The sequence below is a fragment of the Mastomys coucha genome, unplaced genomic scaffold (genome assembly GCF_008632895.1).
Source record: "Mastomys coucha isolate ucsf_1 unplaced genomic scaffold, UCSF_Mcou_1 pScaffold9, whole genome shotgun sequence".
Lineage (NCBI taxonomy): Eukaryota > Metazoa > Chordata > Mammalia > Rodentia > Muridae > Mastomys > Mastomys coucha.
In genome coordinates, this window is record NW_022196915.1 from 54079993 (window position 1) to 54100645 (window position 20653).

Consider the following 20653-nt stretch of genomic DNA (forward strand, 5'->3'; position numbering starts at 1 on the left):
ATCAGATAGGGTTCCAATGACCACAATCCAAGGGACAGGATCCCTGTTTCCAAGCTTGAAGGAGTGAGCGTCCCAATGGAGGTTCTGTCTTAGTTCCTGCATTGCACTGTCTGCAGCTGTGGCTTTGGCCAGAGGACAGTCCTGCTGGTGATGAGGTCTCTGGAAACAGCAGACAGAAGACCAGTTTCCCTTGTCATGACACTGACAGTTTGAATTCAAAGACATAATAAACCATGGGGCCAAAGGCTGCCCCATGGGTTCTACTCCAAAATGTTATCCCGTCTCTTACTCACCTTGTAGAAGTATTTTACAAGGAATCCTGGTCCACTGACACCCTGGGGTAAAACTGACCAAGCTCTCCACTTTTCACTTTAAATGCAGGTCGTGTTGTCCACAACAGTAAATGTGGATGGACATGTGCTGGCTGTTTCTGACAACATGTTTGTTCATAACAACTCTAAGCATGGAAGGAGAGCAAGAAGGCTTGACCCATCAGAAGGTAGGGCTGGGACCTGACCTGGCTTTGTTTGCATCATTTGTTTGTGTATAGATAAAGTCTCTAGCCCGGACTGGTCTAGAACTTACTATCTAGAAATTACCTTTGCCTTTCCTCTCCAGTGCTAGATTGCAGGTGTCCTTCATCACACTCAGTCTCTGCGGTCCTGGGGATTGAACTTGGGACTTCCTGAATGCTAAGCAAGCACTCTACCACCTGAGCCACATCCCACCCCATGGGCATTTCTAAGTGCTGCTGTACACGCTGACTGCACTCCATCCCACTCATCTCCTGGCCAGCATGTAGCTCTCAGTCTCTTCTGTTCCAATCCGTGTTTTTCTTTCAGTGAGACTGGTATTTCAGGCAATAGTGGGCCTATGACATCTTAGTTAAACAGGAACAGTACAGTGCCAGACGTGCATGAATAAGTGTCAGATGTGCCTTTAAACAGATTGTGGGCAAAACAAAACAGTGTGCAGAGTGAAGCTGACACTAATTGATTTTTGTTTGCTTGGACAAGAAGAAATCATGGGCTGCTCTGGGTCGCTTTCCAAGTGCATTAAACTAATTAGAAATACTGGTAACTGTTACATTTCAAGTTGTCCAAAAAAATTAAAGTATACCAGTGGACAAACTGACAAACCTAAGTGAATTCCATCTCACTTGCTTTCCCTGCTTTTCTCACCCCAAACCTGCTGGTGTTGGAAGACCTCATGCTATCGACAAGAATCAGATCTAGCTATGAGTTACTGTTGGTGCATCGCTACATGTTGCCCACCCCTCTTCCCAACTCAGCCCTTAAAATGTATCATATCATTTAAAATGGGAATTAATGAACTGAAAGAAAATGATTGAATCAGTAAAGAATTTGGAGCGGTGTTAATTCTCCCACAGTGGGCACTGAAAGGGAAGAAGAAAATCCCAGAGTTCAGAGCTCTGAGCCCTTCGAGTTTCTTTTGACTGATTGGATGTGATTGACTGGCTGTTCAAAGGGGGCTCATGTTTTTGGAGTCCTGCCAAAGTTCTCCTCCACCTTTGACCCTGTCAGCTTTGGAAATAGAGTGATGGATTGAGTTTAGTTATGGCCTGAACACAGTATTGGGTTCCTGTTGGGATGCAAAGTCCAGAGGCCTTGAACATATGCACGAAGGGAGGAAACTCTGTTCTACAGACTTGGAAGAGTGATTAGAGGTTGTCTCTAGGTGGGGTTGAGCAAACCCTTCAACTACATAGATCCTGTTTCCTCTTTCTCTCCCCAGCATGTTAACAAGCCTTGTAAATCTTAACATTGTGGGGCAGAGGAGGTGGGGAGAGAAAAGGGATTTACACTTTTCTAGAGTGATCAACTTATAAAAATATGGGCAAAAACAACAGAGTTTTAAAAACACCCTTTACACAATTAGCTAAGTGTTTCAGTCTTTCATACATAATGGCCAACTCATTAGGCTTTAATGGCCTGGTAGAAACCAACAGCCAATTAGGGAAGGATGGGAAACCAACACAGCTTCTTGGAATGACCAACAGCTTTCCAGGACAGTACCTTTCCCAAACCTCAGACATCACTCACAAAGGACACAGAGCTGACTTGTTCTTTCTCATCTTCCCAGCTACACCCTGCATCAAAGCCATCAGCCCAAGTGAAGGCTGGACCACAGGAGGGGCCATGGTCATCATCATTGGTGACAACTTTTTTGACGGTCTCCAAGTTGTGTTTGGTACCATGCTTGTATGGAGTGAGGTAGGTCAAAGCCATTTACTCCCATGATGTCCTTTGGCTCCATAGTTCTTTTGGGCTGTGGGAACTAACAATTCCTGGTGAAGTAGCACCATAAATACTCAGTCCTGTATACCTACTATGAGCAAGACACCCAGGATATCAAGACATGCAAAGTCATGATATTTGGGGAATGAATTCCTTAAAATGATATTCATTGCAGTATTATATAAGATTGTGAAAAATTAGAGTCTAAATATTGGATCATAGGAGATGATGGAGAAAAAAGTTAGGTTATCTTTCCATAATCGAAAATTATGTTTTGGAAAAATTCTAATGATACCAGAGAAGAACATGTTTATGGTATGATGCTGTGTGTGGGGAAAGTCAGAATAACAGTGGATATGCATAATCTAATTCTGTGACACACAGTCATCGAAATGTCTGGGCAACACACCAGATCCTAATATTGCTTGTCTCTGCATTATATAATTTTAGATTTCTCTGCATAGTTCTGTAAATCCCCAATTTTCTAAATTGGATATGTTTGACTTACAATTTATAATCAGCGAAGCTAACTAAGTGCATTACCAAAAGCAAAGCATGGGTGCAGGGTTGGGCTTGGCAATTGCCAAACTAATATGTGAGGCCAAAAGCAGTGACCTCTTTCTTTGGTGGCTTGTCTAGTGACTGTCTTCCCCTGCCTCTTCAATTCTCAGCTTATAACCCCTCATGCCATCAGAGTACAGACCCCTCCCCGGCATATCCCTGGAGTTGTGGAAGTGACACTATCTTATAAATCCAAACAGTTCTGCAAAGGAGCCCCAGGCAGGTTCATCTACACAGGTAAGAAAGAAAATGATTTCTTAGGTAGCTGGTTCCTAGCTCATCTTTGCTCTAGTTATCAGTATCTCTATTCTGTAATCAGCCTAGTTATTCTAGGTCTTTCTGGTACAGTGGGAAGAATGGACTGAATGAGGAGCATCAAATGGGAAGTGAAGACTCAATTCTAAATTTGAACTTGACCAGAGAAACTTCTGCATGGTCTGTTGATGGCTATGGCAGCTCCCTTTGGGAACTTACCCTTAGAAATGCATCTCTGTTATAACCATGCTAGGGACTTTGGTATGAGCCATTGGATAGACATAATCAAAGTTGTTGGCTGTGAGTTTTCTTGACAGCAATTCAAGCATGTTGCCCAGTAGAGTGGTACAAAGTATTTTAAAGACTTATGAAAGTAAAACCCACCTATGAAATGTCTTTTTCATAGTATCTACTCCAAATCAGTTGAATGACTGCTTTCTCTTGGTGAGAAGGACAGATGACACACAAGACAGGATTTCTTCCCTGTCTGGAGGTTTAGGAACTTTTGGAGGATGTAGTTGGTTAACTGTTGAGTGCAGGTGGAGATTTTCTAAATTCAAAATGCAAAGCATCCATTGTAAGGAGTGTCAGGTTCAGGAAGAGAGCTCAAGGTGGACTGGACCATGGGATTCGGGACACCCACCTGGTCTCAGTGTGGACAGCAAGTGACAGGAAAGAAAAGCTATTATTATAGCTCCCAGCAGGGCACAGTTCACCCACTCATCTATGCCTTTTGTGGAATGACATAACTCTAGCTTATGACATATTGATTGGTGGGAAGTAGAACACCCCTAGTGAAGTGAACATTTTGGGGTTCAAGGCAGATGGCACAGTCAATGAATGGTGTGATGTCAGTCAGGTGAAAATATGGGTAGGAGAGTGAGGGGCCTCAGGTGGGTCATCAGGAGACCCCTCTGAAGAAGGGACATCAAGCGCAGAACAGTCTCACAGGAAGGGAAAACCCACAGGAACACACTACCTCCTCTGCGATCCACTCATGTAGTCTTCCTATTACCCTACAGCCCCAGAGAGCTCATAGGTCAGTGGTGTTTCCTGAAACTGTACCTGGAATTCCATCACTCTATTGTAATGATGGGGTGTGCCTGGCAAATAGCACACCAAGATGATGAGCCAGAAATTTAAAGAGCCAGGTGCCACTGGATAGGAACAAGAATGCCAGGGTATTAGAATGAAGTCCCTGGGGTGGGGAGCAATGGGAAATGAAGAAGGCAGGCAGGATGAGGGGAATGGGGAAAATGTTGAGCCAGGGAGTATCTAGCTAAGAGGAAGCAATGCAAGAATGGGTGTTGCCGTGGATGGAAAGGCAGCTCTTCAGTGGAAGGAAGCTTGAGAAGGTCCCTTGGGAATCTCAACAAGGAGAGCTGAGAACAGTGAGGAAGAGCTGAGAAGGCATAACTAGGGGAGGAGGAGCCTGGGAGAATGGATTGTCCCTGATGTCAGGTGAAGAAGGCCCTTTCTCCAGGACACTTAACACATTCTTGGTATCTCCAGTGTTTAGTCCAAGTTCCCCTGGGAGTAGATGATGGGGGTCTAGCCTTGGAAGGTATAGGTGAGTATTCTAACAAGTACTTTGCAGCCAGCCTCCAACTCTCTACTGAGGTTGGGAATGATCTCAGTTCTCAAGGGACTTTAGACACTTAGAGACAGATGGTGTGTGTGTGTGTGTGTGTGTGTGTGTGTGTGTGTGTGTGTGTGTTTGCACACTTCCTCAGAAAGCTGAGGCTCTTACTTCTAGCTGCATTTAGTTGCCAAAGTCTACCTTGGATCTCAGACAAATGATGTCAAATCGCTTAACTTCTGGCAATATAGTATAGTATTGTATCGAATTGTATCGTATCGAATCGTATCATATCGAATTGTATCGTATCGTATTGTATCGTATCGTATAGTCACTGACTAAATATGTGTCCAAAATTATGTTCAAGATATAAGACAAGTAGCATCAGGGTACCTCAGCGTCCTACTATTCCAGAAGAGGAGATAGATACTCTAGATCCCAGTAATTAGGTTAAATCTCATAAGATGTGTAAAAGCCAAGGGGGTTGTTGGAATGTCTATCAGGGAGAGACTGACTCAGGGAAAGTCTAGGATGGCTTCTTGGAGGAGTGAAATATGCAAGGACATTTGCAAGCAGTAGTTTTCCATCTGAGGATCTGTATTTCTTGACAACAAACATAACGCCTAGTGGAAGATAGACCCATGATGTCATAGCTGCTATGTGGTAGGCCTAAGTGTCAGGGTCAGCAAAGAACTCTCCTGGGTTAATAAGATGTGACTTGCCATGTACTGTCACATTACTGACATTGCCACGCTTGTATGCACTGAGTGTGCATGGTGCTGAACCTCATATACATTGAGCATGCACACCATGCTCAACATTGACACTTGGGACACATCAGACCTTCAGACTCTCACCTTCTAAGACATTAAGATGTAAAGGTAAGCTGTACATGTTGTAGAGTCAGCAGGCCTGGACCCACAGCTTGACTGGCCCGCTAAAGAGTTCCCTGACACATCTTATAAAGTAGGATATGCATGCCACAGAACTGAGGAGGGGCCACTGTAACATGAAGACTAGGATAGGATGATAATCATCCAACAGTTAGCTTGCCAGGTAATTCAAAACAAAAGTTGGGTTGCAGGATTTCCTGATTTTCACAGTGCAGGTACTCTTTCCACTGTGATTTCAAGCTACTGCGTGACACCATCGGTTCTTGGGACTTCAACCATCTGCTCTCCCATGCTGGAAAGCCAGGGCTTTGTAAGCACGTGGGATGGAGTAGGTAGACATTGAGCAGTATGTTAGATACCTGCTCAGATATACATCAGTGTTTCTTTAATTCTCACATTGGTGTCATTCTGGCCTCTGGTTTGAACAAGGAATGGCAAATGTGATGAATACTGAATGTCTATGTGAGAAGTTGTAGTAACTGGATTTCAATTATTTGTGGTTGGTTTTTTATTTGTCTTTGAAACAGGGTTTAGCTAGGTAGCCCAAAGTGGCCTTGAACTTGATGTCTTTAAATGTTGAGATAAATTGAATGTTCTCAAACTTAAATATTAAGGAGAACTTAGAAGAAGCCAAACAGAGGGTCTTGGACATGAAAGGCTCTTGGATGGGAAGGGCAACCTGATATTTGGCCAACACCGTGAATGAGACGGAAGGCCTGAGTGTAAGGCAGCTTTGGCACAAGCTGAAGGGGAGAGACTAGGTCACCCAGGAATATTCTCTCAGCTAGACTACTGTGGGGGAATAGTGTCATGATCAGATTTGACTCTTTGAAGGCAATATTAGGGTTAGTGAATGGCTCACAATCCTTGCCATATAAACATGAGGACCTGACACTGAAGCATAGAATACATAAAAAATTCAGGCATAGTGGTATGGGAAATCAGACAAGAGAACATCTGGGGCTCATTGGCCAGCCAGTCCAGGCAAACTGGTAAACTCCATGTTTATCAAAAGACTGTCTTCAAAAAGGAAGCAATTGGAGAAGACACTCAGTGCAGACCTCTGGCCTCCATGCATGTACAGAGATGTGAGTACACACACACACACACACACACACAGGTCTTTCTGGCTGTGGTACAGAGAATGGCTTAGAAAGCAGTGTGGATGCAGAGGGTCAAGTGGAGGCCAATGTGGTGGCCCAGACCAGCAATGACAGAAGCTTGGACCACAGTGCTGGTGGTGGGGACAGGCAGAAGTGAATGGAATTTAGGAAGTAGTATTGATGGGACTCGATGATTGATTGGATGGGGTGATGGTTGGCGGGGGAAGGGATGCAGACAATGCTCAGGTTTCAAGTTTGAAAAATTGGGTGGGTAGAGTTGGAAAGTGATGTGTTTTAAGGTAGAAAGTGCTAGGGGAGTTCAGAGGGAGGGCACAAGGCTTCCAGCTGGCGGAGAAGTGGGAAGATTTAATACTGTAAAGATGTCGATTAATGAATGCATTTAGCGCAGCGCCAATCAAAATACCAACAAAACGTTTGGGGAAACTCTACAAAAGTTCATCTGAAAAAGTGTTAAGCTAGGAACCCTGGTTTTGAAAAACTAAAGGGGGGCCCTTGCCCCTCCAGACACTAAAACCTATTTTAAGGTTTAATAATTAAAAGAATATGGGGTTGTGTGGGATTGTATAGAAATGTCTGGTAGCAGAAGACAAAAATATCAAAATAAACTCTTTCTGCACACATCAAGTGTGTCAGTCCTTAAGTACCAGCATGCTGGGGTTCTTTCTCATGTTAGTGAGGAATAGACAGAAGGTTTATATAACCTGCTGGGCCAGTAGTTAGAAAGTATCAAGAACAAAGACTTAGATTTCTAGTTGGACACTGTCAATTGGGAATATTTTTAAACTAATTATTGTTCATCAAAATGTATGTATTTCAAAAGGATATACAACTAAAACATAATTATCACCATGAACCTTGCTTATCTGGACCCTAAGAAGAGACCACTGAGTCAAAATAAAAGGAAGATGGGACTATATAAAAAGTAAAATTTTGCACATCAAAAATGTCAAGCATTAAGAACAACACCCAGAGCATGCTCAGCTTTGGAAAACACAGTCTTACATACAAGAAGATTCATCCATTTGTTGAGCAAAAGAAAGTTATGCCTCCTATTGCCAACTGCCCTTCTATTTCACTGTGGATAAAGAAGTGAACCTTAGACATCTTACATATTAGTAGATAAAGACAAGGACCAAGGAAGAAGGCAGCAAATATGATCAGAAGTAATTCATGGATGTGACTGGCATGGCATGCAAACACGTAATCCCACCTTTTGGAAGGGAGAGGCAGCAGGATTATGAGTTCAAAGTTATCCTTGGTTACATAATGAGTTTGTGGCCAGCCTCAGCTATAGGGGACATTATCCAGAAGGAAGGAAGGAATGGAGGGAGGGATGGAGGAAGGGAGAAAGGAAGAAAGCGAAGAGGGGGGAAGGAAGGAAGGAAGGAGGGATGGAGGGAAGAAGGAAGGACCAAGGGAGGGGGGATTGATTTGTTTCAATGTTCTTATTCCATAAATGGCAATAAGAGCAAGAAGAGTGGTATAGATGTTTTCCATATCAAGGTGGCAAAGTTTTTTTTATTTTTTAAGCAAAGGAGTATACACAGGATGGTAGAACTAGAAAAAGGTGGAGACTTCTTGCAGCACAGCAGGAAGGTTCAGAGAAGTGTCCCTGGATGGTGCTAGCCCTAAAGAATGTGTGTGCTGGTGGTCTACAAGAGAGGTTAAAACAGTTAATAACCATCATTACAAATAAGGCTTGAAAAATTAAAATCACACACACACACACAAAAGAATGTATGTCTCTCATGAGCTAACAGTTCTACTCTCAGTGATGTCTACTCAGAAAATAATTGAATTTGCTCAGAGCTCTTCATTGGAGCTCTATTTATAGTAGTAAAAAATTAAAAATAACATTGATGTCCAATGGGGGATTCATTAAGTCAAAATGAGGATGTGTGTATACATTTTAAACATCAAAAATAATCGTGTAGATGATTTAAGTTTTTCAAAAGCTTGTGCACAGCCTGCTGGGCACGGTGGTGGGTGCCTATAATCCCAACACTGGGAAGTGGAGGCAGGAGGATCAGGAGTTCAGGAGCATCCTCAAGTAAAATAGTAACATTGAGGCCAGCCTTGGATACATTTTTTTTAAAGTAATAATTTAAAAATCTTACACTGAGTATGGCAGCACACACCTTTCATCTCAGCACTTAGGAAGTGGAGGCAGGAGCATCACAGGCATAGGCCGGCTGAAGCTACAGAGCCTACCTGCTCTGTTTGCACAAAAAAGGAATAATTGTCCCAATCTATAAGTACGCAACTATGGTTTTTCAGTATTGGTATTTTTGTCTTTTTTCATGTCAATTGTGATTACTTAGCACAACTAATCACAAATGTGTCTATTTGTGATTTTGATAAAAAATTACAAGATAAAAAAACTCCATATCATATGTTTAAATCTGGAAAGCATGTGCTCCCAAACCTGGCTCTTTATGTACAAAGATGCTCTTTGTGGATGGCGGTCAGGGACTGTCCTTGCCTTTGAGAGGCAGGCAGAGTGGGAAGGGTCAGAACTCTTTAGCTGACGCTCTTGCAGTAGAGAAGAAACTAAAAAATACAAACGCTGAGTCAGAGAGCTCAGAACTGAGCCAGTTCTCCCACCTTGAGGTCACTGGGCCAAGTGCAACTCTTACTGGTGGCCAAAAGAAACCGGTATCATCCGCAGAGGGGTCCAGGTCCCCAGGGAATGGGTTCATGTCCTCTTGTAGATCCTGCTGAGAGAAAGTAGCATCGTGAAAGCCGACTTAGTTTTGGTGTGATGGCTGGAAAGGCAACGGCCTCCACAGAAGACTGAGGAAAACAGGTTTCCACCAGACCTGGGTCCTTACTACAGCCTGCCTACAGAGGACTGGCTGATTTTTCTATGGAGAGATAGACAAAGACCTCTTGGGCTTCTAGTCTCCCGCCTGGGGTTTTGGCTGTAAATTGTGTTCTCTAAGCACCTCCCCTTTTCAGTTCCAGCTTCCCTATGGGATGGTACTCATGCCCACTGTAGGTCCAGACAAAAGGCTCAGCTCCAATATGATGTGCAAAAACTTACCAAGGTCTCAGAGCAAAGAGAAACTTGAAACCTGGAATGCTGTGCTGGTCAGGGTAGAAGTAGGTCTAAAAGATGTATGGGGTCAGCCAGGAAAGCTGCTCCCAGGGACTGCTGGGGCACTCCTTGTTTTTCTGTTAAACCCCTGCCCTTTCTGAGCCTCAGTATTTTTATCTATAAAGCATGGATGCAGGTTGTATGATTATCTATGGATAGTTCCCCGACTGAACTGATCATAACAACCGTCTGATCACGGTTTTTGAGAATTTCAAGCAACTGTATCTAAGAAAGAAATGAATTTAGGAGACATGGGTTCTGCTCTGGCTATTGTCTCAGAGACTTCATGACTTGGAGAATTGGAAGGATTCTTAGGGGACCAAGGTCATGTCACCGTGGACACAATAGTAGTGTTTACTCTTAGGTGGAACTTCTGAAATGGAGATGTGAAAGAAGGCAGGAAGGGGAAACTTCAGTAATTATCTCTCCCTTTGCCACAACTCTGTGGCAAACAACTCTGTGGTCCATAGTCTAGCTGCAGATTCAAGGAGGCACCACCATGGTGGAGCTTAACCTGTCAGAAACACCTGCTAGCCTTAAGTAGCCTGCAGTAATCCCTTCTCCACAGCTTCTGTTGCCAAGGGTGATGCAAGCTACACAGGGCTCCGATGAACAACAGTTTCCTCACACATGCCACTTTGTAGCTTTGTTTTTCCTTCAGCCATGGTTTGCTAACCTGCAGCTTGCTGCTTTGGAGTTGAGAGTCACACGGGAACTCAGCTCATCAGAAGAGTCCAATTGCCTGTGTCTTGTTTGAAACCCAGAGGCGATATGCCAGCTGAGGCTGAGGAGGAAGGAAGCCCCCTCCTCTCCTCTTCTGGAAGACTTTTCGGCAGACACCTGGCAATGAAGAAGGTCATCCTGGTACCCCTGGGACCTCAGTGATTGGCTGCGCAGAGTTCTCAACTGTCTTTACTTGATGTGGCAGCGAGTTTACGAGAAAAGGCTGTCCTGAGGATAGTGTGTGTGTGTGTGTGTGTGTGTGTGTGTGTGTGTATGTGTGGTATGTATGTATGCATTGGTGTGCCTACCAACGAGGATACATGTGAAGGCTATTGCTTGATGCCGTATGCCTTTCTCCATAACCTCTCCAATTTATTCTCCTAGACAGGTTCTTTGACCGAACCCAGGGCTTACTGACTCAGCTGGATGGCTGGAATAGAAGCACCTGAGATCCACCTATTTCTACCTTTCTCTCAGTGCTAGGGTTACAAGTGCCCACCACTGTGCCTGCCCTTCTAGGGGGGTGGAGTCCTACACTTAGACCCTTGTGCTTGTGCAGCCTCATCTCCCTAGCCCCAGACTGTCCATTTGCAAGTTAAGTCTCTGATAAATTCTATCGTGAGAGAACTAGGAAGAAAAAAAAAAAAAGAAGCGATTGCAATTTAGTAATTACATCTGTCGTCTGTTGAGCTTACAGGGCCCGACTCTTCTTGTGGCCTCTAATAACTGCCACCTTTCCCCCGGGATGACAGTTTTATTAGTACCTCCACTTCATAGGTGAGAAACCCTTTGCACAGACAAATTAAGTCACCTGCCCATGGTTGCCAAATAGGTTCTGTCTAAGCTGTCTAATTCCAAAGCTCGGCCCTTAATCACTAACGTCTTCTGTCCTCCAGTACTATGCAAACTGAACCTGGAGCAGAAGGCAGCCAGAAGGTTGCTGTCTGTCTGTCGGATAAGCAAAGTGACCAAGATAAGAGGGGCAGGGATCTTTATCCAAACTTCAAAAACAATATTTATTCTCTCTCTGTCTCTCCATCTCTCCATGTCTCTATCTGTTTCTGTCTCTGTCTGTCTCTGTCTCTCTGTCTCTGTATCTCTCTCTCTCTCTCTCTCTCTCTCTCTCTCTCTCTCTGTCTCTCTCTCTGTGTGTGTGCAGATGCTAGCCTGCCTCTGGGTTCAAACTCTTCTTAAAGTTTTACATGGGCTCTGAAGACTTAGCTCAGATTTCTAGGCTTGTCTCACAAGCCTTTACCTGCTGACACCCTGCTGGCCTTTACCTCTACTTTGCAGAGAGTCCTGCAGCCATCCTTTGCACCATCTTTCTAACCTAAAGAAAAATGGGGGTGGGGATGGAGCTAGGGGATGCCACAGTCAGTAAAGTGCTTACAAGAAGAGATAAGAACCTGAGGCTGGACCTTCAGCATCCACATGAAAAGGCATAGTGGTGTGCGCCTGTAATCCCAGTGCCCAAGAGATGGAAGGCAAGGGAGCCCTGGAGTTTATTGGACATCAATTTAGTTGAATCAGTAAGAACTAGGTTCAGTGGAAGACCCTATCTCAAAAATTAATTAACTAATTAGGTAAGTGGAAGAACAATTGAGGAAAACACTGATGTCAACTTTTGGCCTTTGTGTGTACACACACACGTGTACCTGCATGTGCAAAATCATGTACACACACACACAAACACATATATACAAGTGAAAGCTGCCTACTTTAAAGGGAGGATGAAGGCATTTATGTCCACAAGGGTAATTATGCATGGAGGTATGAAATCATGGACATGATCAGCATGCCACGATCTGGCAGGAGGATAGATACACCGTGGCTATTTTGGGTCCAGATGCCTTCCTCCCTCATTGCTCGTTGGCCTGCAATGGCCTTTTGTGAAACTTCTTGTCTGTAAAATCTGAACTATTTCTGAAAAACTTCCCATGCTATGCCTTTACTCTCTGTTTGGATTATGCGAGATCACAGTTATTCAGGAAATGAGGAAGGTACGGTCTGAGAAGTTAGCCTTGGCAGGTGGGAGGTCGCTGGGAAGCAGGTGGGGGGTCACAGGTAGACTAAGGAGCAGAAGAAACTGAAGGTCCCAGCCGGGCTGGGTGTGTGCAGCTGCTTTGCAAGGTGTGCAATTAAATTTAAAAGTGACAGGGATGGCCTGGCTCCTGAAGACACCGTGGAAAGTTGTGTTAGCTAACCCTCCGTCCCCCAAGACTTCTTATCTTTTATTTTAGCAGAGGCCCAAGTGTTGATTAAATAGCACTGTTCATTATTGGTGAGAAAGCATCCATCAACAGGAAGAGGCAGCAGTCGGGAGGAGAGGTGGGCAGCTCTACACAAAACTCTACTCCCCTCCAATCATATCCCAGACAGCCTGCTCCCCAAGGCTCTGCTGGAGGTGTGGGGTCCCCCCTCAATAAAGATGCACCGTGCAGATGTGAAAACTTGATTTCAAATGTTAATAGCACATCCATTTTATATTTCATTTTCCCCCCTCATAGCATTATCATGAGGGAAAAAAATCCCATCATAGAAATGAATCTGATTTTCAGTTTAAAATATCCAGTTCAGACATCAAAAGTTGGCCTGAGTACAATTAGTCCCCGTTCAAACTGGAAACCAGTTGGATCAACAGCTCCCTTGGTGGCCTGTACTTTTACTAAGTTGCCCATATCCCTAGCTCCTGTGAAAGGCAGTTGCTTCTTCAGCTCTGTCTAAAGAGTAATGTCCCCCCTGCCAGACCCAGAGTAGGAAGCTTTTGCTTCACGAGAGACCGTCAGCTCCTTAATGGACCGGTGCTCACCGCTATAATATTCTAAGCGCACGCTGCGGAGCACGTGTGCGTTCATAAATGCTGCCTGGTGGCATTTAGGTTTATGCCTGAAATTTATCTTTAATTTTTACAGTTGTCTCCTTAACCGTGTATATTACTCCCTTCTTCAAACAATCTGTCTTGTGACTGCAGTTTCTCCTGAAACCAAAGCATAATTAAATATTAAATTAATATTTCATTTGAAATTAAATATCAAAGGCTTCCGTCTAATCTTTCTCTCGTGCACCTTTGGTTCCCTTGTGTTCTCGCTCCTGTGTCCACAAAGGCGGGTGCCACCTCTGAGTAATTCGCTCTGGTTTTGTCTTTATTCCTGTTATTTATTTATTTATTTATTTCAAATTGCTGCTGCTACATGTTTGCTCCATTGACTCTAATGGGCATGAGGGGAGGTTTCAGTGTGTCCCCCAAATTAGGGGCGGCATAACTCAACACCTTATGACTTCAGTGGTCCCATCTGCACTTCTCAGAGAATGTCACTAATTCAAACAAGTGAGATCCTTAGAATCGTAAGCCACCAGGAGGCTTTGAGGGCAACGAGTCTGCCCATGTGTCATCAGAGAAATCTTTCAAAGCCTCTCCTGGTCAAGCAACAGGGTGAAGGTGGTGTCACTGGTCACTGCTGACATCTAAGACAGGCTCTGCGGTAGGGTCAGATGCTGATGAAGCCTTATCGCAGGAGCATTAGCACACTGAATTGTACAGGCTGAGCATCCCCCATCCAAAAATTTGAAGTTGACAGTGCTCCAAAAAAATGTTTTGAATATGAACATGATACTGTTTAAGAGGAAATTTCCACATCTGACATCCCATTATAATGATCCCAGTCAACATACAGGTGTGGTAAAAATGTCACATGAAACATTGTTTTTGTACTGCCACGTATACAATATACATTGAATTCAAATGAAGTTTGTGGTACGTGTCGATCTCATTAAGAATATGCAAAGTTTTGAAAATAAAAATTCAAAATCTGAAATAACCGCCAGCTCCAAGCATTTCTGATAAGAAATACTCAACCTGTATAAGTTTAACTGTTGAATGGATGAGGACTTTTGACAGATTGACAACTGGTTAGGAAATTGAGAACAGGGAGAGCCAAGTGACAGAGGCAGCCTTCACTGGAATCAACAGGTAGGGCAGGGGAACTTGAAGATATGGAGACTGTGATAGACGAACTTGAAGATATGGAGACTGTGATGAACAGGAGAAAGGAGACGTTCTGAGGCAGCATGAGGACAGATGCTTGCTCCAGGACCTCCGGAGTCCTCCCAAAGCTGGGCTGACCTGGCTTTTTGCTGCGTTAATAGACAGTCACTCTCTGGGACTGAAACGAAAGGCCAGAGAGGCCCTTTTTCCTTTCTTTGCAATCATGTTATGTAGATTCTAGCTCTCTGGCTTTGCACTTTTGGAACAAAGAGTGAGGTTCCTTTCAAGTGCTTTCTTATTTTTGAAGGGAGTTAGGATTTGGAACTGTGATTGTGGGGTCCTCTGATTCGGTGTACTGTCCACTTCTGTGGACCATGGGCTTTGTAAACATTGTCTCCAAGGCAGGACCACTCTCTGTGGCTGTAGATGCAGATGCGCCGCTGAGTACAGAGTTGTTGCCTTTCGTGGCCTCTTGATAGAAATTCATCACCTGCACATGATTCTAGGATTCAAGTGAGCATGCAACTTCTGAGTGAGCTCCACACCAGTGCTGTGATTCGCCAGCAGCTCAGAGTGGCAGGCAGACTGACCACTCAGATCCTCCCTCACCCAACCCCCCCCAACCCCCCCTCCCCGCACAGTTAACTCCCATCATGCCATGTTTGTGGCTTGCGCTCTTAGTGATCAGCGCATGAGTGACTTCTCTTATAAAAAGACTTGTTTTTATTTTTAATCGTGTGTGAGTGTCCCTCTGAGAATATGACACAGATATATGGGTACCCACCAAGATGGGGGTAGGGAAGGATGTCAGATCCCCTGGAGTTAGAATTACAGGGGGCTGTGAGCTACCTGGTGTGGGTGCTAGGAACCAAACGCTGGTCCTCTGGAAGAGCAGGAAGTTTTTAACCACTGAGCCATCTCTCCAGCCGTAGGAAGGTTTTCCTGTAATGCCAATGTTTTGTTAATGAGATCTATTCCAGAACACCTACAAACAGCCCTTTTTCCATGTTCATCAATGATGTTGGATTTGGGGAAAACAGAAGCGGAACATAAGCTGTAGGAAGTCTGGTCTGATACTTGTAGCTCTTCTGAAGATATGAAAATATAAAAATCATATAGAATATATGAATCTCATCAATCCTTTGGGAGAATTAGTACAGCACACTAGCCAGCTGTCTGTTTATGCGTAGTTCTCACATAGATATTTTTAGTTAAATACTATTTACTTTAAAAGTAACCTTTTCATGCATTTCTTAGAGTTTCGATCTCTTTGTCGGGCCCAATATATGTAAGGAAATTCATATATTATTCCAACAGTCAAAATGAGAAATGACACTAAAGATCTAGGCTCTCAGGAGATATGTTATGAAATCTCAAGGTATTGATGAAAGTTTTTCATGGTGGATCCAAATGGGATTTAGACTCTGTGGCAGTTGAATTGTGTGTTATTAAACTCCTTAAGCAAACCCGGCTGATTCCCAGTGGAGGATTAAGACATTCTATGTATAGCAAAGATGGAATTCTCACGTCGGAGGCTTCTCTATTGAATTCCCCCTTGATTAGCTTCTGTAATATTTAACTTCATGCCATGCTGTAATTATTTAATAAAAGGTAAATATAAATTATACTTCAGGAGAGATATGACCTTTTACCTTAATGTTATGTTCTAAAGAAAGACATAGATAAACAGAACCTATAGGTTGAAGCATATTTTTAATTTACTCTATTTTTGTCTTGCCAGCAGATCTCTGTGTCCCTGTCAGCCAGAGCATTGGCAGAACTTCACAGCATCCCACACTCCATGTGGTATGGGAGGTTGTAAATTTACAGGGATGATGGCAGTTAATGACCTGCTAGGTCCTTCGAGACAGTCTTGGTGCTGGTCTTGGACACCTCATTAGCTAATTGAGGTTTGCTTGGCTCACCTTGGGTCCCCAAAGCCAGAGAACACCCAGGGTGATGAGGAAGGGGGGGAGATGGGATTCAAGGCAAAGTCTGGGAAGTTAGTTTGGGACCAAAGTAGACACTGTCAAACTCCGTTTTACAGCCTGGAAGTCTGAGGTGGTTCGATGCTTTTTGTAATGTTTTGGTGTCTGTAAGTAGCCCAAGTAGGTTTGGTTTCATGATTTCCACCTCAAATGTGTGCTGCATTCAACGGGACCATGCAACCTTGTGTCTGGTGTTTTTTTAGCCTGCTGGGGAAGACAGTTGGGAACAAAAGTGTAATACATTCTATTCAAGAGAAACTGTAGTGTGTGCTGACCTAAGAGACCTGCTCCTGTAAGGCCTGGGAAGACTGAGAAAGAAGATTGGTGGTGGGGGCTGTGGGGGTGGGACCCCACACTGCTCTCCCTAGGAAGTGTGAGCTTGCTGGCACGGAGTAGATATACCTGCTACAGAAAGGGGGGCAGAGAGCAGACAGGAGGAAAAGCCTTAAATGGGCCTTCTTACTCCTCCTGTTCATGTGCCTTCTGCACATTCAGAATATATCCATGTCTACCATTTTTCAGGGGTTTGTTTGTTTGTTTGTTTGTTTTGTTTTGTTTTTTAACCGATACAATCTGCATGCTGGATAACAAGCGGTGCGGAGCTCACATGATATGAAGCAATGGTTAATTCTGAGGGTGATCGCAGTGTGAGTCTGTTTGCCCTGCAGCCATCAGGCAGCTGTTGTGTTTGCTGGTTGATGCCATGTGGTGCCTTTTCCTCTCTGAGTGGCTGCAGAGTCAGGTGGCCCAGGCAGGCTCCACAGCCATCTGCAGTCCTATCCTTAAAGCTGGGAATGAAGCACAGAGTGGAGGGGAAGGGACGCTGCTCTAGGCCTGGAGAAAAGGCTAAAAGCACATGTTGGAGGGCTAGAGAGGCCAGAATTGGGATGCTATCTTTGCTGGCTGTCCCAGCATTTAGCATGGGGAGAGAGCCTCTAGCGTGGCCATGGGAGTTAGGGAGCAATTGGGGGGAACTGCTTTGTCAAATGCCCCCTCGTAGCAACCCTTCAGTGTATTTTAATAGAATCCTAATGACAACAGCAACTGTCATCATCGCACGTGACAGCCACCGACCTGTGGACTAGGCTTCTGTAATTGTTGGCATTATAAGGTTAAGAGACAAAAGTTTACAGAATGATTCCAGCCATGCAAATAGTGATGCTTACATGTATTCTGCGTAAGAGGGGGCTCTGAGCGCATGTGTATGATACACCTCCCACCCCAAAATATGTTGGGGGACACTTTTAAGAAAAAGAAAAGAAAAAAATGTAGTATGTCAGTTCTTCCTAAATAAAGGAAGAATTTATTTAGGCTCATAGTGTGAGGATGCAGTTTATCAAGGCAGGGAAGGTGTAGAGGCGGGAATGAGAGGCCTATGGATACTTGGCATCTGCAGTTAGGAGGCGGGGTAGAGGACGCGGGGGAGCGGGAGAGGTGAGCAGCGGATCCCAGTTCACTTTCTCCTTTTAACTCAGCCTAGGCCTGCAGTCTCTGGGATGATGCTACCCACATTCAGGGTTGGTTTTTCTCTCTTCAGTTAAACCTCTCAGGAAATACCTTCACAGACATAGCTAGAAGTGTGTCCTGTAGAGGATTCCAGTTGGCAATCAAGATTAACTCTTGCACATGCTATTACTGCTTGGAGCTCTAGGCTAATGCTGCTGACATGATAGGAATTTTGTGCCGTGTGCTGGTACGTATAGGGTTGTCCTAGAGGATGTATGGAAGCTGGGCTTGAAATTCTTCTCTTGGAAAAGAATAGTATTGGAAACAGAAGAAGTCTGGAGAGATAGTTCAGTGGTTAAGAGAATGCACAGCTCTACTAGAGGACTTGAGGTTGATTCCTAGCATCCATATCAGGTGGGTCACAAGCATCTGTAACTAAAGCTCTGAGAGGATCTGCCACTGCTGAGCCCTGTGGGTACCTGCACTTAGTGCACACACTCACATACACATATGTATATATACCACACTGAGCCCTGTGGGTACCTGCACTTAGTGCACACACTCACATACACATATATATATATATACCACACACACACACAAGCACACACACCTACAATAGTAATGAAAGAATGCAAACACATGTGCACATACATGCATGCACACACATGCACATACGTACATACATGTACATGTGCACACATGTGAATACACATGTTCTATTAAATGAGACATCAAAACATTATCCACAGAACACAGGTAAGACTAGTATGTATTAACCCACAAAGAACTCAAAAAAAAAAAAAACCCAACAAAACAAAATCAAAACCAAAACCAAAACCAAAGACAAAAGGCCACCATCTTAAAGCCAACTAGAATTTATTAGCAGGAATTTAATATCGTACTACCTCGAAACTTGAAGAGACTACTTAGAAAATTAAAACAAAAAGAGGAGGCAGTGACATGTTGGGTGAGAGGTTAGAAATTTTAAACAAATCATACCAAAGCTATGGTAAAACATTTAAGGGCTTGAGGAAGTATGTCCCCCCCCCTTTTTAAATTGTCATTTTGATGACAATACTGGAAAAAAAAAAAAAAAGAATTCCTTTTGGCTTTGTGTTCATATTATAGTACCTTCAACCCAGACAATTTTATTCAGATTTTTTCAAAATGTTATTCAAGAGACAATATCTGGATTAGAGAGTGAGCTCAGTGAACTTGTGCTTGTTGTACAAGCATGAGGATGTGAGTTCAGATGTCCCATACCCTTGAAAAAAGTTTGGCTTGATGGTGTCTGCCTGCAAGCCCAGTCCTGGGGAGGCAGGGACAGAATGATCCCTGGGGTTTGCTGGCAAGCTGCTCTCACTAATCATTGAGCTCTGGTCTTGGTGAGAGATCTTGTCTAGAACAAAAATAAGAAGCATAGTAGAAGAAGAGGCTAAAAATTGAGCTCTGGCCTCCTATCACCTGCACACAGCCTATCACCACCACACATGCATGTGTACACAGCCCCCACCACATACATACACATACATATCACACACGCACACATTCATATCACACACACATACATATATCACACCTAAATCTTAATATGTAATCATATTGATTACCTTGTCACTTTGACAAAATGCATGAAAGGAGCTACTTGAAGGAGAGGGGATTTCTTTTGGCTCACGGACTCAGGGGCTGTGAGTCCACCATGGTAGGGAAGGACAGCTCATCCTGTGTGGGCAGGAGTCGGGGACAAAGGCAGGAAGCAGATATGGATGTTACCTTCAAGATCCAGTGACCAGCATCGTAGGCCGCAGTCCCACAAGTCCTACAACCTCCCCAAACAACATCACAGCCAGGGAGTAGACAGTCAATGTCTTTGGAGGACATTTCAGATTCAAACCATTATAACGTATTCTTGAGTAGAAAAAAAAAAAGATTAATTTTTGTTAGAAAAGAAAATAGAAATTTCTAAGTAAATGCCTCATTAAAAATAGAAATTTAAATTATAGAAATGTAAGAAAAAATCATCAACCTCATTGATGAATAAAGAATTTATCAGTTGAAAATTCAAAAAAATAATTATAAGTTGAAATAATTATATGCATAGTGGGAGGGAGTGTAAATTTGCATATTCTTCTAAGGAGTGATTTGCTAGTATGTGTGAAAAGCCTTAAATATAAATCATAATTTTTGGTCCAGTAATTCTAATTTTTGGCATTTTCTGACTGAAGTAATTAAAGTTATGCACAAATGATAATTATTGCTTTCACTTTTATAATAGTGAGAAATTAGGATCACATTAAATGCCCAAATTAGGAAGCCATTTAAATAAATTATAGAGCATGTCATGGAAAATATGCAGGAATTTAAAATAATGTTGTAAAAGAATATTTAAGCACCAGAGGGAAAGCTTATAGCATACACCATTTCCAGGTGGGTTAAAGTGGGCTATGTTGCAGAATAAGTCACATTTCTCAGAGTAATTTTAAGTATGTGTGTTTAATCTGGAAGGATATAAGCAAAGGTTTTAACCCTGGGCATCCCACTTTCTGTCCCCCAAATGGAAATACCTTCATTATTTTCCCTATTACAGCAGAGGTACAATTTCATTGTACAACTATTCAGTTGTACAAAGAAGTAGAAAGTGAAAATACTCTATACAAAAACTCCACCAATACAACTTTAAAAAATATACTTTGACTAAATCTTTTATCATTTCTTATCATTTATTTGGGTTATATTCCTCT

The 20653-nt window shown here is 43.3% G+C and overlaps 1 protein-coding gene across 2 annotated transcripts in view; it reads left to right on the forward strand.

The window, feature by feature from the left end:
• The window catches only part of Ebf2 (EBF transcription factor 2), a 200342-nt gene that overhangs the window by 157174 nt on the left and 22515 nt on the right, over positions 1-20653 (forward strand). For both annotated transcript variants that reach the window (XM_031363002.1, XM_031363001.1), the window contains exons 9-11: positions 382-499; positions 2104-2234; positions 2930-3056. In XM_031363002.1, coding sequence (XP_031218862.1) covers positions 382-499; positions 2104-2234; positions 2930-3056 — 376 coding nt within the window. The remainder of the gene's footprint in view (positions 1-381; positions 500-2103; positions 2235-2929; positions 3057-20653) is intronic.